Genomic DNA, 24,387 nt, shown 5'->3' on the forward strand with positions numbered 1-24,387 from the left:
TTGTTGCATCTTCTCAGAGCTGCTGTGCACATAGGGGATGAGACTCATTCTACAATGGTCCTTAGGGTTAGTCTAGTGCAAGAAGGATGGATCTTTTTACATCAAAAATGCTCAACAACAGAATAGCAGGACTGTCCTGAGGAGTCCTGGGCTCTGCAGCTGGGGGAGTTCAAATGAAGGTCAGACAATAAGCAGGTGGGTGGAGAGTGAGTGAGTGACTTGGAAGGCTGATGAGCAAATAGGGATAATGAACTCAGTCAATTCCTTGGAAAGCCACAGGCTGGGTCGGTGGTGAGGAAATCTCCCTTCTTCTGCTGGTGTTTCTGCTCAGGTGTGAATTTAAGCCAGAGAGCAAGGTTCAGAGCCTGTGAGCAGCATGGTGGTCCCTGTGCTCCTGATGATAAGATCAGCCCTTCTTGTCTTTCTGAGCTTTCTACTCTCTCTAGGAAGATATAATTTTTACTACTAGAGCCAGGACACAAAATACACATTGACCTAAAACTTCCAACCCAAGTGGACATGGAAAATACTTTGCAAAGGCAAAATCATGATCTCCTTCAGCACGAGGTGGGAGAAGCCCTTCCTTCTATCTAACCTGAGTGACGGAGCAGTCCCTTTCAGCATTTGTATGAGTGACCCTGAATCTGCATGTTCAGGGTTTCTTTGCCAAGAGTTAGCAGCCTCCCAGGGCCAGAATGTTCTGATGACTTCCAAAGGTGATCCTGTTTATGGAAACCTATCAGACTGAGGCATGTTCCTCAAATTGCATCTGCAAGTAGGAACCGAAGACCTTGCAGTCCTCATCATGGTTGATCCATCTTGTATAGAGCTGGGTCAGGCTGAAGTGTAAAACCTAAGTATAGAGCTAGTAAAAATGGGCTGTCTCTAAAATATGTGAAATGAAAAAATGCATGGAGCTACCCCATGAGAATCAGGATTCTAGGTCATGATGTTAATCAATTATAAACATAAAAATATAGAAATGCAAGGAGTCTTCGGTTCCTGCTGAAGGCATGTTACCATGACTGCTGTGGCTAGGGTCTTCCTCAAGGAACCACATTGGAAAGGAAGGGAGCCCAGGGTTGAAGATCAGGGACAACTGGAATATGGTCTCTCCCTGTGGGCAGATATTTTTTCTGCTTCTTTTTCCATCTTTCTAAATTTTCTTCCTTATATTTGCTGTGGAAGAGAATGGGCTTGACCCAGATATAGAGACACCAGCATAAGCATACATGTTGGGTTTGGAGAAGGAGCAAGCCTAGACTGGGGCCAGGCCCAAGAAGGGCCACCAGGAAGCCCAGCCAACCTCACAGACCCTTGTTTCCTGTGCTCAGCTCAGGAGTCTGAGGCAACGGGAGAAGTGTGTCTGAGCAACCTACTCCATGCTAGACCAAGGCAAAATCTTCAAGTCACCAGTTCTTGTCCAGTCTCTCCTACCTCCACGTCCAAGCCTGTTGCCGCTTCCTACCTCCTTCTGGGTCTCAGGGCCTTCTTGGGGTTCTCTGTCAGTCCATAGTCACGCTTTTCAGTGGGACCTCCCTTTCTTCTAGGGGTGCTGAAAATGTTGCCTTACAATTGCTTTTATCACATGTTTATCACCTTCCATTCTGTGTTCTTTTCCCCTCTGTTTCCCAAACGCAGCACACTGCCAATGTGAAAGGCTTACTCACAGAGGAGAAACTCATGTGGGTCTTAATCTGATTAAATTGTTATAGCAACTAAAACTAAGGCGATAATGACTAACAGCTCTACCTTCCCAAGAAACATATTATTGGCAGACTCCAGCGGTATTTACAGTATTTACCCAATGACTCTTTATATAATGGAAACATTGGGGGAAATGTTGAAATACAGGACCATTCTCCAAACTCCAAATCAGCAACTAGATGGATATTCATTCACTCATCCATCCATTCATCCATCCATCCATTCATCCGACAGTCATTCATTGACAATTAGTGTGTCTATACATGCTTTAAATTAATTAATGAATTAATAATTAATTAATGAATCAGTAATGATCTGGGGCAGGGGGAGTTGCTAGAGGTGGGGATCAGGAATGGTTTTACCCAGGAAGTCTCTGCTACCATCCACCTCAGAAGGGGCAAACAACATGGCGTTTAGACTGACATCTTACTTCCTTAACTCCATAGGAATGGACATTTAGACTGACATCTTCCTTAACTCCATAGGAATTTTCCGATTAGAGGAATTCAGTTCTATGATGGCCCCATCAACATCCAAAACTGCACTTTCCGAAAGTTTGTGGCCCTGGAGGGCCGGCACACCAGCGCCCTGGCCTTCCGCCTGAATAATGCCTGGCAGAGCTGCCCCCATAACAACGTGACCGGCATTGCCTTTGAGGACGTTCCGGTGAGTGAGGCCCCACGGCAGACTCCCGGCAAACCCAGACTTTGGATGGTGATTCACAAGTCTCCTGGGGCCCAGAGTTTGAGCTATTGCCACCACCGCAGGGGTTGAAAAGCCTCCTCCAACTAGGCTGGGCCATGTCCCAGTTTGCTCTTCATCCAAACTGGAAAAGTACAAGCGTAGGTTGCCCCACAGGTCAGGTCTGGGTAAATGCCCACTTGCTCTCTCCCTGCTCAAAACTCAGGCCAGCCTCCAGAGGACCCCGACGTGTGGATCGAGGTTCCTAGGCTGTTCCTCCAAGGGTCTTGACTTTGACAAACTGAGTCTTACGACCAGGCCACCTGAGTTGGCACAAAGAATCTAACAAGCCCCACAGTTTCCAAGGGAAGTCTTAACTGATGATGTTCTGTTTAATCTCTCCCCGAGAGCAGACTATAAACAGAGCCTTCCTTGCCCTAGACAGAGAAGGCAGAAGAGGAGCTGAGGATTAGGAGATCAGGAGCAAGGGCTGCCCCGTGAGACCAGCCGGGGCCAGGCCTCCTATGCATTTCCTTCAGGTTATGGATTCCCAGACTTTTCCCTCCTTCTCCTCCCTGCTCCTGCCTTTTGCCTGTTTGCCCAGTTTCTGGCAGGCTGAGGGAAATGATGTGAAACTGAAATGACTTAACGTCTTTACTCAGGCGACTGAGGGCCTGTAAAAGGTCAGTCATGGAAATCTGAGAGGTCCCATGCTGCAAAACTGTCTTCCTGAAACATGCCACACACACATTTTCTCTTGCACATGGATGCCCCCGTGTATGCGTATGTGTATGTGTAAACGTGTGTGTGCCCTTTCTCATACACACATCACCACCACCTCCCTCTCACACACATTCACACTCACAGTCCTCAGTCCCCTTCCTCCATCTCTGCAGTTGGTGAAGCCTGTGTGTCAGAGCAGTCTCCAAGCTCACCCACAGCAGCCAACCCTCCAGTGAGCAGAGGCCAAAAGTGTGTGCTAGGTCTGGGAGTTGAGGCACGGTGAACCTTTGATTGTGACTCCGGTTGCATCGGAGTCACCTTGCGGTTTCTCTCAGTGCCCGAAAGCATCTTTGTTTTGGCTGGCTTGTAATGTCAATGGAAATCGGAAACCTTGCCCTGGCCTGATGACGGCTGCAGTTTCCCTTCACCTTCTAGCCCTGCCTAACTTTCCTGGGCTCTGTTTAGATTACTTCCAGAGTGTTCTTCGGAGAGCCTGGGCCCTGGTTCAACCAGCTGGACATGGATGGGGATAAGACATCTGTGTTCCATGACGTCGATGGTTCCGTGTCCGAGTACCCTGGCTCCTACCTCACGAAGGATGACAACTGGCTGGTCCGGCACCCAGACTGCATCAATGTTCCCGACTGGAGAGGGGCCATTTGCAGTGGGCGCTATGCACAGGTGGGGACACCTTTCTGGGGGCCGGTCACTCACTTATTCACTCATGCAACAAGCATTCAGTGAGTGTCTACTGTATGCCTAGCTCTGTTTCAGGGCACAAAGAGATATAGAATTTTTTTTTCTTTTTCTTTCTTTCTTTTAATTTTTTTCCCCTCACCCAGTAGGATTTTTACAAAGTTAAAATCAAAACACTTGGTAAACAAAATGCTTAGAAAAAAAGAACCCCCTGGGTCAAATGCTTCGATTCAAGTCAGGTTCCAACACTTACCATTGGACCTTGGGCAAATTACTTGGACTCTTGGAGCCTCAGTTTCCTCACCTGTCAAATAGTTGAACTTTCCTAGCGAGATTTTGGGGGTGGCTTCAGAAAATACATGTAAAATGTTTCACCAGCCCTATCCAATAGAAATATAATGCAAGCCATACATGTAATCTTAAATTTTCTGGTAGCCATGTTAAAAAGTAAAAAGAAACATAATTTAATTTTAATAATACTTTAATTATATTCAAAATACTATCATTCAACATGAATCAGTGTAGAAAATCATTAAACAGTTCTTGTTTTTTATCTAAGTCTTCAAAATCTACTGTTGCCCACTCAATTTTCAACCAAGGGAAGTGTAGTCCTACTGAAACAATAACGTTGTGTTTAATGTGAATTTTTAATGTTATTTTAAATTTATTTTTGCATTTTTATTGCTATATCATAGTATATTCTCTTGGAGCATGCATGATATTTTGATATATGTATATAATATGTAATGATCAAATCAGGGTAATGGGATAGGAAAAAATATTTACATTGCTTTTGTTTTGAAATTTAAATGAATTAAAGTTTAAAATTCAGATCCTGAGTCACAGTGGCCACATGTCCAGTGCTCAGTGGCCACATGAGGGACAGGGCAGGTCTAGATGGTGCCTAGAATGGGGCAGAACTGAAAATATTAATTAGCTATTATTATATTATTGTTACTTCTAGTATTTTGATGAATGACTAATGAATAAATGACTAAGGGGAGAGAGGCCTGAGAAAATGAATTGGCAGGTTCACAGTGAGTCAGATCATCTGAGAGAGTGAAGGAAACATGTATGAATGAAGACGCTGTCTTCACAACTATCCTACAAGGCAGGCATTATTATCACCACTGTGGGTGTCAGGAATTGGGGTGTTAGAAAAGAGCTAAATAGTGGTTTGGGTGTGGAGGGGTGATAGGAGAAGGAGATAGTGTTGGGCTGAAGGAAAAGGGCCATAAGGGGCAAAGGGAGCACAGGGTGCAGCTGCTGGGGGTCAGCTGCCAGAGGAGGTGGCAGGGCTAGCATTTAGCAGGAAGAAGGACCAGAGGAAGACTGGGGCAGAGGGCAGGAAGCTGAAGGTGTTTCTTTCTGCAGTAGAAGGTGATGTCATGTGCTGAGAATTTGGGGACTGGGCTTGAGGAAAGTAACCTCCAGAGAGTGATAAAAGATTTGGAAAAGCTGTTGTAGAGAGTGGAAAATGTTGACAAGAAGCTTGTGGAAGGAGCACCTGGCAGTGTTGAAAACCTAGCGGAGACTGGAGGCGGTGAATTTGCAGAGGCATCTCTCTCCCAGGCTGTGGGATTTTCTCAGCTCTGCTCAAGAGCCCTGGGAGAGGCAGAGCTGTGCAATGAGTCGGGGGAGGCTTCTGCTGCAGGTGTGGGCAGAGGAAGGGCCAAGATGCTAATGGGAGTGAGTGGTTGATGTGATGGTCTGAGAAAGATAAGGAGGGTAGTGGAGTCAGAAGGGAGCTGATGGAGGACAGTCATGCCCTGAGTAATTGAAGGAAGACCAAACCCTCAAGCCTGGCATCCACGCTGTCAGCATTACACAGCCTCAGCTCAAGGTCTAGGTGTCCCATACGGAGCCTTGATTTTCCTTCCCACACTTTCTTTCTGATACGTTGCTTATCTTCTGTGAAGAAAAGCTCATTGTTAGAGCTTGCCAGATTATCATAACTGGCAACTGGTTAACTGTTATCCATAGTATTTTCCCTTCACTTTACATCTTACAAAATGCTTTAATGTATCCTTTACCTTCTGATACTCAGGGCAACTCCCTAAGATGGGCAGGGTTGGTTTCTCTTTCCATCTTATACGCGATAAAACTAGAGGGGAAGATAACCACTTCCTTCCAAAAGCACAACATCATTGCACATTGGTGTGATCACACATTGGTGTGATCTCTTAGCCACAGTTACGGGGATATTGTTTTATGAATTTGGGATGTGCCATAAAACAGGACACAGTGGTTTTGTTTTTTGTTTTTTGTTTTGTTTTGTTTTTTGAGACAGAGTTTCACTCTTGTTGCCCAGGCTGGAGTGCAATGGCATGATCCTGGCTCACCACAACCTCCGCCTCCCAGGTTCAAGAGACTCTCCTGCCTCAGCCTCCCTAGTAGCTGGGATTACAGGCATGTGCCACCACGCCCGGCTAATTTTGTATTTTTAGTAGAGACAGGGTTTCTCCATGTCTGTCAGGGTGGTCTCGAACTCCTAACCTCAGGTGATCCGCCCACCTCGGCCTCCCAAAGTGCTGCGATTACAGGCATGAGCCACCGCGCCTGGCCGACACAGTGTTTTAAACCAATGCTGGGCTAAAGCATCCAGGCTCTCAGGTCCCTGGATCTCAATGGCTGACAGTCTTGCTTTCAGTTTTTCCTCTGAAATGGGGCACCATTTATTCATGCAGTGTGTTGTGGCACCACAAGGACTGGCCTCAGGGGCCAGACACTGAGAAGGAGTAGGAGGGAGAAATAGGCCAACACACCCAGGCACTCTCTCAAATGCAGGCAGAGTAACTGCCAGTTATAGGCGAGTTGCATTTTATGGTAGAATTATAAAAGTTATCTCTCTCTCTCACTCCCTTCCTCCTCCGTCCACATCTCTGCCCTTTGTCCAAAATTTGCCATCTGACTATTATGCAGGCTCTTCTCAAATTTCCACTGGAAGCTCAACAGAGCACTTTTATGAAGATGCATAGAAAGCATTAGCTGGATTACACAGTAAGGCCTGGGCTGTGTCCACCAGCAGAAAGAGATGTCCCCTTATTTGGCCTTTCTTTCATTCAAGCCTTCTAAAAAGGGTTCTGTAAAGAGAAAGTGCCTTTGAAAGTGCAGTCTGTAGTCAGATGTTAACCAGACGCTCTTGGAATAACCCTTTGTAATAGCCTCATTGTGTGTTTCCTTTTTGGGTTTTAAAAGATGTACATTCAAGCCTACAAGACCAGTAACCTGCGAATGAAGATCATCAAGAATGACTTTCCCAGCCACCCTCTCTACCTGGAGGGGGCGCTCACCAGGAGCACCCATTACCAGCAGTACCAGCCGGTTGTCACCCTGCAGAAGGGCTACACCATCCACTGGGACCAGACGGCCCCCGCCGAACTCGCCATCTGGCTCATCAACTTCAACAAGTGAGTGGGTGCCCGGCCAGGACCAGTGAGATCTGTGGGCAGCTGCTCCGACTGAGCTCAAAGTTGATAATGATGACTTGTTGCAAAGTCCTGGCCTTGCCTCTTACGGAACCACAAGCTAGCCCATGTGATTGATCCCTGCAGGAGTACCTAGAGGGGTTGACATCACCCAGGAGTTAAGCATTAAAGGACACAGGCCAAGTCCCCGCTCCGGCATGGGTGACCTTGGGTAGGGCATGTAACCTCTTGAGCCTGAGCTCCTTGATCTTTGAGTTGAGGATAGTATTACCTTGCAGGAGTGCAATGAGGATCTAGGGAGATGAGGTATGGTGGGCACCCAGGACCTGGCATTAGCGAGTGCTCGATAGATGGCAAAAATATCTGGGTATTGTTGTTACCATCCTACAGAGAGGGAAATGAGGTTCTGCGAGATAAAGTGATGAGGATAAGGGCATCTAGATAGGGCTTCCTATATTTAGATTCAAGTATTTTCTATGCACATTATTTACTTGTCACAGTATTTCTGTGAGACGGACATTGATCAGATGTGGGAAATGAGACCGAAGAGATGAAATGGACCCTACAATCAAGCTGGACCCAGAAGGGGCTGAGCCTGGGTCCTTTGGATCCTGTGCTCTTTAACTACAAAAAGAATGTCTTTTTCCCAAAGTTCCATACGGAGCACCCCCAGGGTTGGCCCTGGAGACACACCAGTGAAGCATTCAGACTCTCTGCTCACAGGCGGCCATTGTCTCTCCCTTGCTCCTTGAACACTGCAACTCAGTCGCCATGGCAGCAAATGTTCTTTCAAAATTTCCCATACAGAAGTGGAGGTGTCATTTGGTGGAGATTTTTTGGTCTGTTTCTCCAAGGCATGCTCCAAAGGCCCTGTGGCCTGGACACCCTTGCTTGTAACCTGACTCTACTTCCAATCCTAGGGGCGACTGGATCCGAGTGGGTCTCTGCTACCCGAGAGGCACCACCTTCTCCATCCTCTCAGATGTTCACAATCGCCTGCTGAAGCAAACGTCCAAGACAGGTGTCTTCGTGAGGACCTTGCAGATGGACAAAGTGGAGCAGAGCTACCCTGGCAGGAGCCACTACTACTGGGACGAAGACTCAGGGTGAGCAGGTGCCCACCTGGCTGCAGGAAAGTGGCTCGACCTCATCTTGTCCCCTTGGCCTTTCCAATAAGTCTAAGAACAGCCATGTAGTTAATGCCAATTAATGTAAGACACCTTTCTAGGCATTTTGATTCTAAGGCTGGCTGTCCCATACATTAATGACATTTTTAAAGCTGTTAAGCTTTAAAAGTAAAGTAAACACTCTATTAAATATACATGTGAATTGTAGGGAATTTAAATATTTCAAAAAAAAAAGTGAAGGCAGTAAATCTTAGAATCCAGAAAACATGGTACATTATCTCAAATCCTCACAACAACCCACTTGGAGCAGAGGATTAAGAGATGGGCAGCCAGGCGTGGTGACTCACGCCTCCCAACACTTTGGGAGGCCGAGGTGTGCGGATCACAAGGTCAGGAGTTCGAGACCAGCTTGGCCAACATGGTGAAACCCCATCTTTACTAAAAATACAAAAATCAGCTGGGCATGGTGGTGCGTGTCTGTAATCCCAGCTACTCAGGAGGCTGAGGCAGGAGAATTGCTTGAACCTGGGAGGCAGAGGTTGCAGTGAGCCAAGATTGCATCATTGCACTCTAGCCTGGGTGACAGAGTGAGACTCTACCTCAAAAAAAAAAAAAAAAAAAAAAAAAGAGAGTGAGAGAGATGGGCAAAGAAGGCACAGGGAAAACAGAAGAGACTTTCTGAGATCATAGCATAAATCTGACCCAGCTGGATTTGAACCTAGATCTGTCTGTCTTCAAAGCCCCTCACCCTTTTACTAACCTGCACTAGGTTCTATTCAATAGAGATATAATGAAAACAGAGTATCTGTTCCTGGGAGTTCTTTGATCCCCTCTCTTAAAAAGAAATTTAGTCTAATATCTTAAGAATGCCAAGCCAGCTCCACAGCGATGTCGATAGCAAACTGTGAGTAGTAAGGGTGAAAGATCATTTGATGGCCAGTTTTCTATTCTTACATGGAAGCCAATGATAAGGAAACTGATAACAGGTGATCTGTCTTATTTATGGCTCCATCAATTTGATTAAGGGAAAATTAAAATTTAGAATCAAAAGTATAAGTACAATGTTGGGATGGGAGGGCAATAGAAAACACCTTTCTCCCCACACAAGAGCTAAGCCAGTTGGGGGCAGACAAGCTGGCAGGTGAAGAGGAAGCGATCCATTTTATTGATGATAAAGCTGTTGGAGAATAGAGCTTCCCAATATCGTCCCCAATTTTACCTTCTCCGTCGCAGGTAGCACTGAGCAATTACAGGCTCCCCACATAGGGCCCAGCCCCAAAACCTCAGAGCATATAAGACAGACCAGAGTGTCCCTGCTCTACGGGCTGAGCCAAATACCCAAAACCAACCAATAATGAGACACTCTCTTCCCATGGGAAGAAGTGGATGAGGGGAGGGACCAGGGGCCAGAAGTATTTAGGAAAATCCTCCCATATGAAAACCAGAGGAGAAGGAATGAGATATGCCCCACATACCACTAGGAAATATTATGATTAAAGTAACAGATGTTGATAAGGTAAAGTCCCTGGGATACCATCCATGCAGATTTTCTTCTTTTCGGCTCGTGAGCTGAAATGTTCAAAAGATGTGAAATTTTCAAATGGAAACTTCCACTAAGTAAGTTGAACCTCTTTGATCAAAGTCTTAAAAATCTAAGGCTTGTCCGCTTGTCACCTTAAGCACATTTTTTTGGTTGGTAGCTTAGTTTAGCCCTATGCCTGTTGATCATTACGTTGTGTTTCAATTCGGCGATGCCTTAGGGACCAGGAGTTGGGTTATGGCGGGGGGGTCTGTTTCCTATGGAGAACAGCTGCAAACTGTTGGGCTTTTAAAAATCTTTCTGCCTTAAACATTTGTTATTTTTTTCTATTCAGAGCACCTGCCTTTAGCAGCTACCTTCTAATAATCTACTATGGGCTAGGATACTTAACAATTAGCTTGCTATAATTAGGGGTAAAATTAAAATAAGTCAGCTGAAAGGGAGGGGGTTTCAAAGTGTGAAATACATAAGCTGTCATTTTTTCCAGGTTAAAAAAACTGTTAAGTGATTGTAGCTGTGTTCTGGATAGCTAAGTTTGCTTAACACCACCTCAGTGAATTATTATAATGATTCTTACTAAATTATAAACAAGTATATTATTTAAGGTGCACGGCCATCAATAGCGCTGCTCTGCAACATTACCTGGTCATAGCCAGGATGTGAGCACTGGGCTGGCAGGTGCCCAGGCCCATGCTGCTTTTGTGCCTCCCAGGGCCTTGCAGTTCAGCCAGCTTGCACACATCCAAGTTGTAGGTCAGGATTAGGGAAGGCAGCTGCTACCTACCACGGGCTGGAAGGTCTTTTAGGTCACTCCCGATTTAGATAATCTGATATATAATGACAACAGAGAAACCTGAATACTGTTAAGTTTTGTGCAGAAGCCTCAGGACCAATCCCATTCCTGTGCCTTGGTCCCAGGAGTGGTTTGGACCATGTTGGGAGCCTGCAGGGAGACGTGACCATGGGCAGCACTGAACTGCCTTCCTCCTAAGCTGCTCAAAGTGGGTGCTCACCTGCCTCCCCAACTTCCCCACCATGTGGGCACGGAACACAGATATGGCTGCTCTGCTGTCAGCCCTGAGCATGAGGCCTCTGTAACAGTCAGTTTCTACTTTGTTCTGAGATCACTTGATGTGGATGGCTTGAAACATAAAACCACTCAAGGAAGCTCAGATTAAGTGGAGGTGCTACAGAGAGAAGACCAAGGGGTCTTCAAGAACTAAAAACCCAGTTGGGCCTCATGGGCTCAGGTGCTGAAAACACCAAAGCGAGCAGGGAGGAGATAGCCTGCCTACGCCTTGTGTCTCTCCATCTCCCCATGTTCACACACACACGCACACATGCTTGACCTCTTGTTTCAGCTACTTGCTACAAACTGCCTCCCTCTGGCGATTCTTTAGCAGGCACGGGGCACAACAAGGTTGTCAGCCCCGACTCCATGTGGTCTTTTAGTTCAAGCACCAACCAGTGGTGGACAAGACCTGCTGGGTCCCATGAGAGTGAGAATCTTGGTTACTGGGTAGCCAATCCATGGCCCCTCTGTGAGTCCAATGTGTGCCCCTGGTCTGAGCAGCTCTGTGGTAGGGGTTTGGGGGTGATGGCATTGTGGTGCAAAGCTAGCTCCCTAGTCTGAATGGGCTCAGTGAAGGCTTGGTCCCTAGAGCAAGATGGGTGGTAGATACCCCATATCCTATCTTCCCATGTTTCAGATGCAGGACTCAGCCTGCAAGTGCTTTGTTGCACTAAAAGAACAATAACGAATCCCAAGTGAGTACTGTGTTTTCCTTATAATCTGACTCCCTGTAACACTGGGTCAGCTTCCTTTACAATAATAATAATTATTTTAAATAAATTATAAAATAATTTTTGGAATAAATTATGGTTTGGAGAAAAGTTGAGTTAGGAAGACAAGAGCATTTCCTCACCAGTCACCATGCTGGGATGGAAAATGCTGGCGTTGTCACTTCCCAGCTGTGTGGTCCTGGGTGAGTCACTTCACTGCTCTGAGCCACCATTTTCCCATCCAGGAATTCAGGATGATAATAGTACCTACTGGACAGGATTGTTTGAGGATTAAATGAGATATGTTGATTTACTATGTGCGCACAGCATGGCACATAAAACATGCTCAGAATAGAATTGCCATTCTCATTAGCTTTTTCTTCAATGCATTTGTTCCTTATTTCTCCAACTACATACAATTCTGTGATAGACATGGTTCCATTCTATAAGGCTGCTGGGTCAACCTGCTGTGACCAGCTCAGAGTAAATATCTCGGTGGGTGAGAGGAGAAGGGGGAGGTTTGAGTGCCCAAGCAAATGCCCAGCAATGCTCCTTGTGTGCAGGCTGTTGTTCCTGAAGCTGAAAGCTCAGAACGAGAGAGAGAAGTTTGCTTTCTGCTCCATGAAAGGCTGTGAGAGGATAAAGATTAAAGCTCTGATCCCAAAGAATGCAGGCGTCAGTGACTGCACAGCCACAGCCTACCCCAAGTTCACCGAGAGGGCTGTCGTGGACGTGCCGATGCCCAAGAAGCTCCTTGGTTCTCAGCTGGTGAGTGGCTGACAGCAAGCCTGGACCCCTTTGCCATCCAGTCGGGCCCAGACCCAATTAGGTCCCTCACTCAGCTCCACAAACCATTTCCTGTGACTGGAGATACAGGAAGAGTTGGGTTCTATTGGTTCTATGTGTTTTCCAGAAAACAAAGGACCATTTCTTGGAGGTGAAGATGGAGAGTTCCAAGCAGCACTTCTTCCACCTTTGGAACGACTTCGCTTACATTGAAGTAAGCGGCTCTGGCCCCTGGAGGATTAGGGTTTGCTCATTGAGAGGGGATAGTGTGTCCTGGAACTGCTGTCACAAATTCCTACAAACTGGGTGATTTGCATTAAACAAGAGAAAGTTATTCTCACAGTTCAGGAGGCCAGAAGTTCAAGAGCAAGGTGTTGGCAGCAGTGATTTCCTTCAGGGACTAGGGGCGGGGAACCTGTTCCATGCCTCTTCTCGCTTCTGGTGGCTGGCGGCACTCCTGCACACTCCTCGGCTTGCAGACACATTAATCTCTGTCTTTATGTGGATTTTTCTCCTGAGTGTCTGCGTCTCACCTCTCCTCCTGCCTTTTTTTTTTTTTTTTTGCAAAGGCACCTATCTTTGAATTTAGGGCCCACCCTAAAAATCCAGATGGTTTCATCAAAAAATCTTTAACTGAATTCCATCTGCAAAGATTGTATTTCCAGTTAAGTCCACTTTCACAGGTTCCGGGTGGACGTATCTTTTGCAGGGCCACTATTTGACCCACTACTGAGGGCTATAAGGAGTTAAGTGGATAATGGAGTTTATGCTTTGAACAGCTGCATAGGCAACTTCTGCCTTCAGGGTCTGCTTGGGAACCACCAGGGCAGGAGAACCTTGGGGCTTTGGCACCCTGCCTCACACCTGGATTGCTCTGACTCTGCAGGTGGATGGGAAGAAGTACCCTAGCTTGGAGGATGGCATCCAGGTGGTGGTGATTGACGGGAGCCAAGGGCGCATGGTGAGCCACATGAGCTTCAGGAACTCCATTCTGCAGGGCATACCATGGCAGCTTTTCAACTATGTGGCGACCATCCCTGACAAGTGAGTCTGTGCCTCTGCTTCTGGAATTGGCTGCTGGCACAGCAGACCCCTGGGCAAGGGCCCCCTCCCTCTCACAAAGGCCCTCATCACAGATCAGTCTGGAAAAGCTCACGCAGTCTCTACAGCCTGCCCACAAATCATGGGTGTTGGATGACAGCGTCCTTGCCTGTGGACTCTGGTGTTGGAGCCGGGCTGCTGTGAATGTAGGTCAGGCGGAGGCAGGCGGGACAGCCCTGCTACACATGGGAAGGTTGCCCTGGCCCTCTTCACTACACTCCCGGCATGATCTCATCCCCTCCCACACCTTCAATACTATCCAAGTGCTGGTGGCTACTATCTCCAGCCTGGATCTCCTTCCTAAGCACCCGACATTCCAATCCAACTGCTACTTGGACAACGTCACCTGGACGTCTTGTATGGAACTGAATTCTCAGCCTTTTAAAATGTTTAACCTCCCAAACCAGCCACTATCCTACTTCTTCAGTTTTGATGAAATCATCACAGTCCATCCTGATAGCTAGGCCAGAATCTGGGCATTCTGTTTGACTCCTCTTTCTTTCCTCCACACACTATCATCACACACTATCAATTCCACCTGCATTACTGCTCGCCTGCTGGTTCCCTCCACAGCATCCTCTCTTCTGCTGCTCTGCCCAGGCCTTTGCTGGTCATCACCAGCACTGTTGGCATAGTCTCCTAACGGGCCTCCCTCTTCCAGTTGCCCCAACTCCAACCCATCTTGCATATTGGCTGCTGGTTTAAACTTCTTAAATGTAGGGAAAACCTTGTCCCCTCTCCTTAGCAATCTTTGGTAATTCCCCAATACCTTACAAGTCTCCCCACATTGCCTCCTTGGTGAGGTCTTTTCCCATCCAACCCAAAAGTTCTATCTCAGCTGGGCACAGTGGCTCACACCTGTAATCCCAGCACTTTGGGAGGCCGAGGTGGGCGGATCATGAGGTTGGGAGTTTGAGATCAGCTTGGCCAGTATGGTGAAACCCCATCTCTACTAAAAATACGAAAAACTTAGCTGGGTGTGGTGGTGCGCACCTGTAGTTCCAGCTACTCGGAAGGCTGAGGCAGGAGAATCACTTGAACCCGGGAGGCGGAGGTTGCAGTGAGCCAAGATTGTGCCACTGCACTCCAGCCTGGGTGACAGAGCAAGACTCCATCTCAAAAAAAAAAGTTCTACCTCTGCTAAAGCACTACTCACAATAGGTCTGGTGGACACATCTGTTGCCCCATGAAGAGTGTGGCCTTCTCAATGTTGGGGCCATGTCTAACTTCCCTTTGCATTTCTAGCACAGAACATGGCTAGTTAAGTGAGTGTACCGTTCACTCAGGAGCCACAACCTGGTGGAAAGTCTAAGCACTTCATGTGGTACCTGCTACATAGTAGGTGCTTAGTAAACATTAATAGTTATTGAATGAAAGCAAATGTACTTCCCAGATGCTGACTCCATGAGGGGCACGATGTGAACTGGGTACCTGGTGAGATTTTAGATAATGGGATTTTGCTTAACCATATTTACTCCCTCCCTCATTCCCCCATCAGATGCTTCTTCGGCATTCTATTTTTCATATGCAGATTCAGACAGAAGGACAAGGTTGACCAAATTCGGAAAAATAGTTATTATTTAGAGATCATGCCGTTTTGGGCAGAGGATTTTCTTTTGAAATGGAAGAGGATGCAGAGCTTGGAACAAGAAACTAGACTGCAGTGCTACTCTGTTTGGAACCGTGTGCAAGGCTCCTTCCAGCCCGAGCAGCAGCAACTCTCTGGGGGAAGCCCTTACTGGAATGGGCCACTCCCTGGGCTGGTGCTGGGTACCCAGGCAGGCATTGGTACCACTAGACCCCTCTCTAACCTCCCGGAAAGCAGCAGGGAATGAGGCAAGGCAGGTCCTGTCCTACTGTGGCTACGGGCCTTGCCTAGCCTGGCCCACCCTTCCTACCCCATCCAGCAGGCCACTACTAGCCCCAGGGTCCTGGGGAGAGAAGAGGGCAGCTGCTCACACCGTAAACATCTAGCATGGCTTCTGGGGGCTGCCTGTGCCCTGCCACTCTGTGGGAGACTCTGTGCTGGCTGGTGCATGGGCTTAGAGGCCATGAGGATGGCATACCAGGCAAAGAAGTGTGCCCAACACAGTTAGGCAGGCTTCTGGGCATCAGTGGGAGGCGGTGGGGACAAAAGAAGCCTGTCTCCCTGTCCTGGTCATGTGAGCTAACCAAGGTCCCCATCAGGAGGGCAGGACCTACATTTGAGTCCCATAAGTAGGAAGGCTGAGCTCCAACAAGGGACCATTAGCTTTTGTTCTGAAATGAAACAATGCAGAAATATCCTCCAGAGAACAGATCCTGAATCTAGAGTGGAGAATGTGTTAGCGCTGGGCCCTCTCTCCTTAAGGGGCCTCACCCTACCAACCCTTTGGGCCTCTCTCTCCAGCCTTCCTCAAGGGCCTGAGGCAGCCCCAGCTCCCTTCCCATCTATCCTTATTTCACACAAGCCCTTTGCATCTTAAGATCTTTCCTGCTGCTCCCAGTGGGACACAAATAGGGGTAACAACGGGTTCCAGAATCCTATACAGTTTTTCCATGTCTGGACTGTGGTCTGTGGTTACAGAGTTCCTTTGAGATACGAACTGGATGTCCCATTGAGCTTCTGCCCCATTTCTATTCCCAAGGGAGGTGCTCACTTCCTCCTGTCTGGCCCAGCATGCTGAGTCTGCCACTGTGAAGGCTATTTTCCCAGCACTTTGGACTGAATACACCCCGAGGCAGGGGATAGACACTCCTTATTCCCAAGTCGAACTTTTGCAAGTTGGGACCTTCAGGCTGGGCACACACATTGTTCCAAACCTCTGCCTCTTTCAAGCACATTTCCCTTTGGCAGGTCTTCTGAGATACTTGGTAACTATTTGCTTCAGTCTCCCCATCTGCAAAATAGAGGCAATAGCCCTGTCTTGCCTGACCAGAGAGAGAGGTGACATGAACATAAGAGGTCAATCTGAGCTCTTGATGCAACCCGAGCATCATGGTAATGACATGGTGTTCTCCCCAGAAAGACTTCCAACCTGGCCATGCTCTTCCTGCAGCTCAGAGGAAGCTGGCTCTGGACTATTCTAAGCCTGTGTCCATCAAAAGAAGACAGCAAAAGAAAGATGTGCTCCAAGAGAAATCTTCTAGCATGGGGCTTCTAGAGCTTTAATGTATATATGATCTCCTGCAGATCTTGTAAAAATGCAGATTCTGATTCAGAGAGTCTGCAGTGGAGGAATTCTGTGGTTCTAATGAAATCCCAAGGGATGCCAAATGGAGCTGGTCTCTAGAATCTTCAGGATCTACAGGAGCTCCTGGATGGTTTTATGATTTGACAGATGCTCCCCTCCTTCTTCCCTCACCTCCTCTCTTTCTCATCCTTTCCTCCTTCCTTCCTCTGTCACCACATTTCTATGTGGTCTTACCTAACCAGCGCTGAGAACGTTCAGGGAAAGAGATGCATATTGAAGTCCTACTGTGTGCCGAGCCCTGGCATGGCGTGCTCTGTTTACAGCCTCTCCTCTGTTTGGAGAGAGACATATAAATGTGGTGAGCTGAGTCCAAGCTTGGAGAAGGCCGTGGGCATCAACTGTGGCCAGATGCGTGGGAGGGAGCTCAGGATGTTCGTCACCACATGGAAAGAGCCCGTCAGCTCAGAACACAGGAGAGGCTGCCCTTTTCCGAATCCCTGGCCAGGCCTCTGGGCACTGCTAACTCCAGTCCCACCACGCACAACCCAACATCCCTCCCCATGCCCACTTGCCCCAGTTTGCCCTCTCTCTGGTCTAACTGGTTTCTTCTCTCACAGTTCCATAGTGCTCATGGCATCAAAGGGAAGATATGTCTCCAGAGGCCCATGGACCAGAGTGCTGGAAAAGCTTGGGGCAGACAGGGGTCTCAAGTTGAAAGGTAAGGGTTTGAACTGGGGTTTAAATTGACTCCAAAACCAGAGAAGGCAAATGCCTGGCATGGAGGTTGCTGCCGTCTTTTGCTGAGTTGAGAACATGCTTTGTACTAAACTTGGGTACAACCTCAGAATCCCCCACACAACTAGTGGTCTACTGGAATGGATGGGCAAGATGCCACCTGTTTACCACCCTTGCACTGCAGCAAATTTATTGTAACTTGCTACCAGCCACTGAAAGAAAATTGCTAGAGTTGTTCACTCATTTGCTTGGAAAGTGGCCCTTTATTCAACAAAAGTATCATAAGAAAAGTAGCTTAGCCTCACCCTCCTACCCCATTCCTGCTATTCAGACTGGCCAGGGGTCCTGCATCTTCTTCAACATTCCAGCTGATGCCTAGCATTTGTATAGTCCTTTGCAGCTTGCAAAACTCTTATTTGTTCCTCTGAGATAGGTAGATGAAAAGAAAACTAGAAGCCCAGAGAACCTACATGGCTTGTTCAAGGCCAGGCAACTCTTTGGTGGTGAAGCCTAGCACAGGTTTGCAGGCTGTGCTGGAAGAAGCCATCCAGGAGGGACATATCAGCATGACACCCATTATATCACAAAAACTAGGTGCAGGGAGAGTCCTCAGAGAGGTTGTGTGGGCAGTAGAGCAGCTCCATGGGCAATAATGATAATGATCATTGTGGTTCTGTTTAATGTTCGGCCTTGCACTTTGCAGAACATGTTATAATTATCTCACTTACTCATTAATAACCTGTACACCAGGTACTATTATTTCCATTTAAGATGAGGACACCAAGAATTTAACAGCTAAGCCACTTGTTTAAGGTTAGGACTTGGATCCTAATCTTCCTAACTCAAAGCTGGGCTTCTTAGTTATACACCATCCTCACTATGGAAAACATCATATCAGAAGCCCATCATATGGGGTGATAAGAAAAATCAGAAGCAATGCAAACCCTTCAAACCAGCCAAAGAAGAACATAAGGAAAAGAGAAGTATCCTTTCCAGCCCAGTCCTAGAATCATTTTGGAGCCTCTGTCTTTTAAATTAAGATCCCGGTTGCCAAAAGTTGATGTATGTAATGTGACCTAAGTTGAATGGCACTTTCCCGGTGGTGATAAATGCATGTTGCCTGCCAGGATGGGCTGAGTATAGATGTGAATTCCCATGCCCCTTGGATGCTCAAACTCTGAACTGCAAGATGGGGAGTGCTGTGTGGGGTTCAGGGGGTTAGAGTTCGAATCTGGGCTGCACCATTTACTCCACACTCTTGGTCAAATTCCTTCACCTCTCAGAATTCCTTCTAAAGCCACAGAGTGATAGGGCGGGGGAGGAGATCTTGTAGATCAATGCCATCGTCTGATGGATGGGAACACTGGGCTTCAGAGAGGGGCAGGGACTTGCTGGTGGTCCTAGGGGCAGTTCGAAGGTAGGCAGGTTCCTAGGAGGTCTCCTCCCTTACAATTTGCCCCATTTCCTGCTGTGCATGGCTCCCCTGTCAAAAGCAAAGCCATCACCCTGCCTAGGTGGCAGTGAGGCTCAGGAGAGACCCTGCCTGCCCCATACAAATGCATGTCAGGCACCATCAGTAGCTGAGCACAGAGCTCTTCCCAAGGGGCCACAGTGCAGTGTGGCTGGGGGATGCCTGGTGGGGGTGGGGGACTGGTGATGGGGAGCCCTGGAACGGGGTGGGACAGCCGTCCTCTCATAGGGCTTTTGTTCAGGAGACTCATCATTGCTTTTCAGAGCAAATGGCATTTGTTGGCTTCAAAGGCAGCTTCCGGCCCATCTGGGTGACTCTGGACACTGAGGATCACAAAGCCAAAATCTTCCAAGTTGTGCCTATCCCTGTGGTAAAGAAGAAGAAGTTGTGAAGACAGCTGCCACCTGGTGCCACCTCGTGGTAGACTATGACGGACGATGACTCTTGGCAGCAGACCAGTGGGGGATGGCTGGGTTCCCCCCGTCCCTGCCAGCAGCTACCTGGGAAGGCCGTGTTTCAGCCCTGATGGGCCAAGGAAAAGATATCAGAGACCCTGGTGCTGCCGCCTGCCCCTACTCAAGTGTCTACCTGGAGCCCCTGGGGCGGTGCTGGCCAATGCTGGAAACATTCACTTTCCTGCAGCCTCTTGGGTGCTTCTCTCCTATCTGTGCCTCTTCAGTGGGGATTTGGGGACCATATCAGGAGACCTGGGTTGTGCTGACAGTGAAGATCCACTTTGGCAGGAGCCCTGACCCAGTTAGGAGGTAGCCTGGAGGGCTGGTCATTCACAGATCCCCATGGTGTTCAGCAGACAAGTGAGGGTGGTAAATGTAGGAAAAAGAGCCTTGGCCTTAAGGAAATCTTTACTCCTGTAAGCAAGAGCCAGCCTGACAGGATTAGGAGCTGGGGTGGAACTGGCTACCCTTGGGGAAGAGGCAAGCCCTGCCTCTGGCTGTGTCCACCTTTCAGGAGACTTCGGGCGGCAGGCTGGAACTTGGACTAGATGACTCTCAAAGGCCCTTTTTGTTCTGAGATTCCAGAAGTCTGCTGCATTTCACATGGTACCTGGAACCCAACAGTGGAGGAAAACATTCCTTTCCACTGATATCCATGATGCTCGGTGCCCAGGGCACACGGGATGGAGAGGTGAGAACTAATGCCTAGCTCAAGGGGCCTGCAGTACAATGGGACAGGCAGTCAGGTCCATGTGCACTGCAATGCCAGGCGGAGAAATCACAGAGAGGTAAAATGGAGACCAGTGCCATTTCAGAGGGGAGGGTCAGGAAGGCTTCTTGCTTGCAGGAATGAAGGCTGGGGGCATTTTGCTGGGGGAAGATGAGGCAGCCTCTGGAATGGCTCAGGGATTCAGCCCTCCCTGCCGCTGCCTGCTTGAAGCTGGTGACTGCAGGGTTGCCCTTTGCCCATGCCTCTCTGGCCCACTCATGATGGAGAAGTGTGGTCAGAAGGGAGCAATGGGCTTTGCTGCTTATGAGCACAGAGGAATTTGGTGTCCAGGCAGCCCTGCCTCTGACTCCGAGAGGGTGGAGTGAAGCCCATAGAAGTGAGTTCCTGCCTTGGGGCCTCATTTGCTCTTCATCCAGGGAACTGAGCACGGGGGCCTCCAGGAGACTCTAGATGTGCTCACACCCCCTTGGTCTGGGATTTCAGAGCTGGAAATATAGAACATATCTAGTCCAAAGCCTTCGTTTTAACAGATGGGGAAAATGAGCCCCCAAGATGGGAAAGAACCACATAGCCAGGGGAGGGCCCGGGGAGCCCCACCCTAGCCCTTGCTGCCACACCACATTGCCTCAACAACTGGCCCCTGAGTGCCCAGGCACTCCTGAAGTAGCTTCTGGAAATGGGGACAAGTCCCCTTGAAGGAAAGGAAATGACTAGAGTAGAATGACAGCTAGCCACTCTCTTCCCTCCTGCTCCCAGCGCACACAAACCCGCCCTCCCCTTGGTGTTGGCGGTCCCTGTGGCCTTCACTTTGTTCACAACCTGTCAGCCCAGCCTGGGTGCACAGTAGATGCCAACTCCCCATTGGTGCTACCTAGCTCTCCTGTCTCTGCAGCTCTACAGGTTAGGCCCAGCAGAGGGAGTAGGGCCTGCCACGTTTCTGGTGAGCGATTTTGACTGATCTTGGGTGTCTGAACAGCTATTGGGTCCACCCCAGTCCCTTTCAGCTGCTGCTTAATGCCCTGCTCTCTCCCTGGCCTACCTTAGAGAGAGCCCAAAGAGCTCCTGTAAGAGGGAGAACTCTATCTGTGGTTTATAATCTCACACGAGGCACCGAGGTCTTCCTGGGTCTTGTGATGAACTACGTTTATCCCCTTTCCTGCCCCAACCACAAACTTTCCTTCAAAGAGGGCCTGCCTGGCTCCCTCCACCCAACTGCACCCATGAGACTCGGTCCAAGAGTCCATTCCCCAGGTGGGAGTCAACTGCCAGGGAGGTCTTTCCCACCAAACATCTTTCAGCTGCTGGGAGGTGACCACAGGGCTCTGCTTTTAAAGATATGGCTGCTTCAAAGGCCAGACTCACAGGAAGGACCTCTTCCAGGGAGATTAGCGGTGATGGAAAGGAGAGTTAAAATGACCTCATGTCCTTCTTGTCCACGGTTTTGTTGAGTTTTCACTCTTTTAATGCAAGAGTCTCACACTGTGAACCACTTAGGATGTGATCACTTTCAGGTGGCCAGGAATGTTGACTGTCTTTGGCTCAGTTCATTTAAAAAAGATATCTATTTGAAAGTTCTCAGAGTTGTACATATGTTTCACCATACAGGATCTGTACCTAAAACTTTCTTTCCTAAACCATTCACCAAGAGCCAATGTCTAGGCATTTTCTTGGTAGCACAAATTTTCTTATTGCTTAGAAAATTGTCCTCCTTATTATTTCTGTTTGTAAGACTTAAGTGAGTTTGGTCTTTAAGGAAAGCAACGCTCCTCTGAAATGCTTGTCTTTTTTCTCTTGCCGAAACAGCTGGTCCTTTTTCGGGAGTTAGATGTATAGAGTGTTTGTATGTAAACATTTCTTGTAGGCATCACCATGAACAAAGATATATTTTCTATTTATTTATTTTATGTCCACTTCAAGAAGTCACTGTCAGAGAAATAAAGAACTGTCTTAAATGTCATGATTGGAGATGTCCTTTGCATTGCTTGGAAGGGGTGTACCTAGAGCCGTGGACATTGGCTCTGGTCTGGAAAATTTTGCTGTATTATAGTAAACATACAAAGGATGTCATCATCTTGTCTGTTTCATTTTCTATTAAAAGGGGCTTCATTTTATCTAGGGATAATAACTTATCTAAGGATAACCTAAGACAACCAGTTATCTAAGGATAATAAGGCTGATGAAATCACCCCACGTGTCTGCCTTACTTCCATGGCCTTATTCCCAAGAGCTAGTCATATGTCAACATCCTACTTTGCCCTGCCCATGGCGGCGGGGCGGGGGCGGGGGGGGGGGGCCGGTCCATAAAAGCAGGTGGAGATGGTTCAAAGAAAGAAAAGATGTCATTCATATGGCCAGCCATGTCCAGAACATGATGCATCCTCCACATTTCTAAGCCATCAGGAGGCTGTCACTTCAACTCCCCTCCCTGATGCGGAAGCCAAGCAGAAGCAGGACTCTGTTTTCCTTCCAGGCCCTGTTTGGCCAGAGGCCAAATACATGTTTGACAAGAGCATGGGGGCTGAGGTGGCAAAAACAGGTCCAAATCAAACTGGCAGACAAGAGAGGTAGGCACAGGTAGAGGGCACCTCAAGCAGTGCTGGAAGGGGCTCAGGGGTCTGGAGGGGAGACAGTGAGGGGCAGAGGTTAGAGCAGGTGAACTGGGAGTGGTCCGGAACTGCCTATCCACAATGGCAGCCACTAGCTTCATGGGGCTACATACATTTAAAATAATTTAAATTAAATGCAATTAAAAATCCAGTTCCTCAATCACACTGGCCACATTTCAAGTGCTCAATGGCTATGTGTGTCTAGTGGCTGCCATATAGGATAGAGCCGATATAAAACATTTCTGTCATCACAGAGAGCTCTTCTCTTGATGATTTCCAAAGACCTTCTGGGTCTTATACATTGAGGTTAAAAACAAAACAACTATGTCTCGTGTGTGTATGTGTGTGTGTGTGTGTGTGTGTGTGTGTGTGTGTGTGTGTGTGTGCATCTGTGTATGGTCAATCCACTTAAAGGGGCCGGTACCAGACTGGTGGTTTTAAGCTGCTAATACACAAATATATCTGGCAGACTAGCTTTGGGCATAAAGTCAGCTGTGCAGTAGACAGTACATGGCCTCTACCTTCAGGAAACTTTGCCAGGAGAAAGAGATTACATTTGCACACTCAGTCAACAAATATTTTTGCACCCCTGCTCTATGCCAGGCACCATGCACACAGAGGAACACAGAATGACCCCATGGAGAACATGAAATTATCTGCCCAATGAGTGGTGTGGCAGGGTTCTGAAGACAGGGAGTAGTTATTACCTGGAGTGGTCAGGGAAGGTCAGTGAGTGGAAGTAGGACAGGTGTTGGCCTGAGAGAGAAGAATAAGAGAAGGGCCTTTTGTAAGAGGCACAGTCTGACAGAGGGTCAGCTATCAGGGTGTGGGCTTGAGGACACCTGGGCATAAATCAAGGATCAGTCATGAGAGGCAAAGTGGAAGGTGGGTTGGACCAAACACAGGGCCAGTTTTAGGGCCTACTGACTGTGATGATAGGGGGTGGCGGGGTACTAATGACTTCTCAGCCAGAAGTGTCACTGTGTGAAAGAGAGCACAGCCCACTGGTTCAGTAGGTGCAATAGAAGAGGCATCCAGGGAGGACTAGGAAAGTAGACGCCAACGAGGAACGATCAAGTAACAGGACACTGCACCCAGCTAGACATGCAGCAAAAGAAGCCACAGAGAGGTCAGGGTGGAGGGACAGGCAGGCACTTCAGGGTCCTTCAACATTTGTCCCTGCAATAGTCACCAAATCCCACAGGTAGTCACTGTGCAATGCATTAGGTGACCAGTGGCCACCTACCGTTCCCGTCCACAGGGAGACAGACAGGATGCTCTGCTCTGCCTCACCAGCCTGGGAGGGGACAGGTCAGAAAAGCGTGGCAGATGAAGTTTTGCAGAATGCATAGGAATGAACCAAGTGAAGAAGGGCAAAGAACATTCCTGGTGAGGCAATGGTGCTGAAAAGGCCTGGAGGCGATGTGTTAGGAATTGCTGGAGAAAAGGGGGTGGGGCTCCTCCCCACAGACTGGAGGGGAGAAGACGTGGACGTTCACTCATGGAGGCTGGGGTGGCTTTAGAAGTCAGTGCAGTGACAGCTAAGAACATCTGCCTAAAGAAAACGCAATGGCACAAAGCCAGAAGCAGGCATTGGGGGAATTTTGTCCCCATACCCACAGGCACACAGGGTATGCTGAGTTGAG

The 24,387-nt window shown here is 48.1% G+C and overlaps 1 protein-coding gene and 1 long non-coding RNA gene across 2 annotated transcripts in view; one reads left to right on the forward strand and one right to left on the reverse strand.

The window, feature by feature from the left end:
* CEMIP (cell migration inducing hyaluronidase 1) overlaps nt 1-22,092 on the forward strand; it is a 171,808-nt gene extending 149,716 nt beyond the window's left edge. Inside the window, exons 21-29 of the mRNA XM_010383307.2 lie at nt 2,193-2,373; nt 3,577-3,792; nt 7,006-7,217; nt 8,156-8,341; nt 12,248-12,452; nt 12,598-12,684; nt 13,357-13,514; nt 17,362-17,462; nt 19,214-22,092. Of these exons, the coding sequence (XP_010381609.2) occupies nt 2,193-2,373; nt 3,577-3,792; nt 7,006-7,217; nt 8,156-8,341; nt 12,248-12,452; nt 12,598-12,684; nt 13,357-13,514; nt 17,362-17,462; nt 19,214-19,341 (1,474 nt within the window). The 3' untranslated portion in view covers nt 19,342-22,092. The remainder of the gene's footprint in view (nt 1-2,192; nt 2,374-3,576; nt 3,793-7,005; nt 7,218-8,155; nt 8,342-12,247; nt 12,453-12,597; nt 12,685-13,356; nt 13,515-17,361; nt 17,463-19,213) is intronic.
* On the reverse strand, nt 17,723-24,011 carry LOC115897523. Its single transcript, XR_004057330.1, has 2 exons — nt 22,386-24,011; nt 17,723-19,315 (listed from the first exon to the last, which is right to left on the reverse strand). It is a non-coding gene; the product is annotated as an uncharacterized LOC115897523 (long non-coding RNA).
* Between the last annotated feature and the right edge of the window lie 376 nt (nt 24,012-24,387).

Source organism: Rhinopithecus roxellana, chromosome 5 (genome assembly GCF_007565055.1).
Source record: "Rhinopithecus roxellana isolate Shanxi Qingling chromosome 5, ASM756505v1, whole genome shotgun sequence".
NCBI classification, from domain to species: Eukaryota; Metazoa; Chordata; class Mammalia; order Primates; family Cercopithecidae; genus Rhinopithecus; species Rhinopithecus roxellana.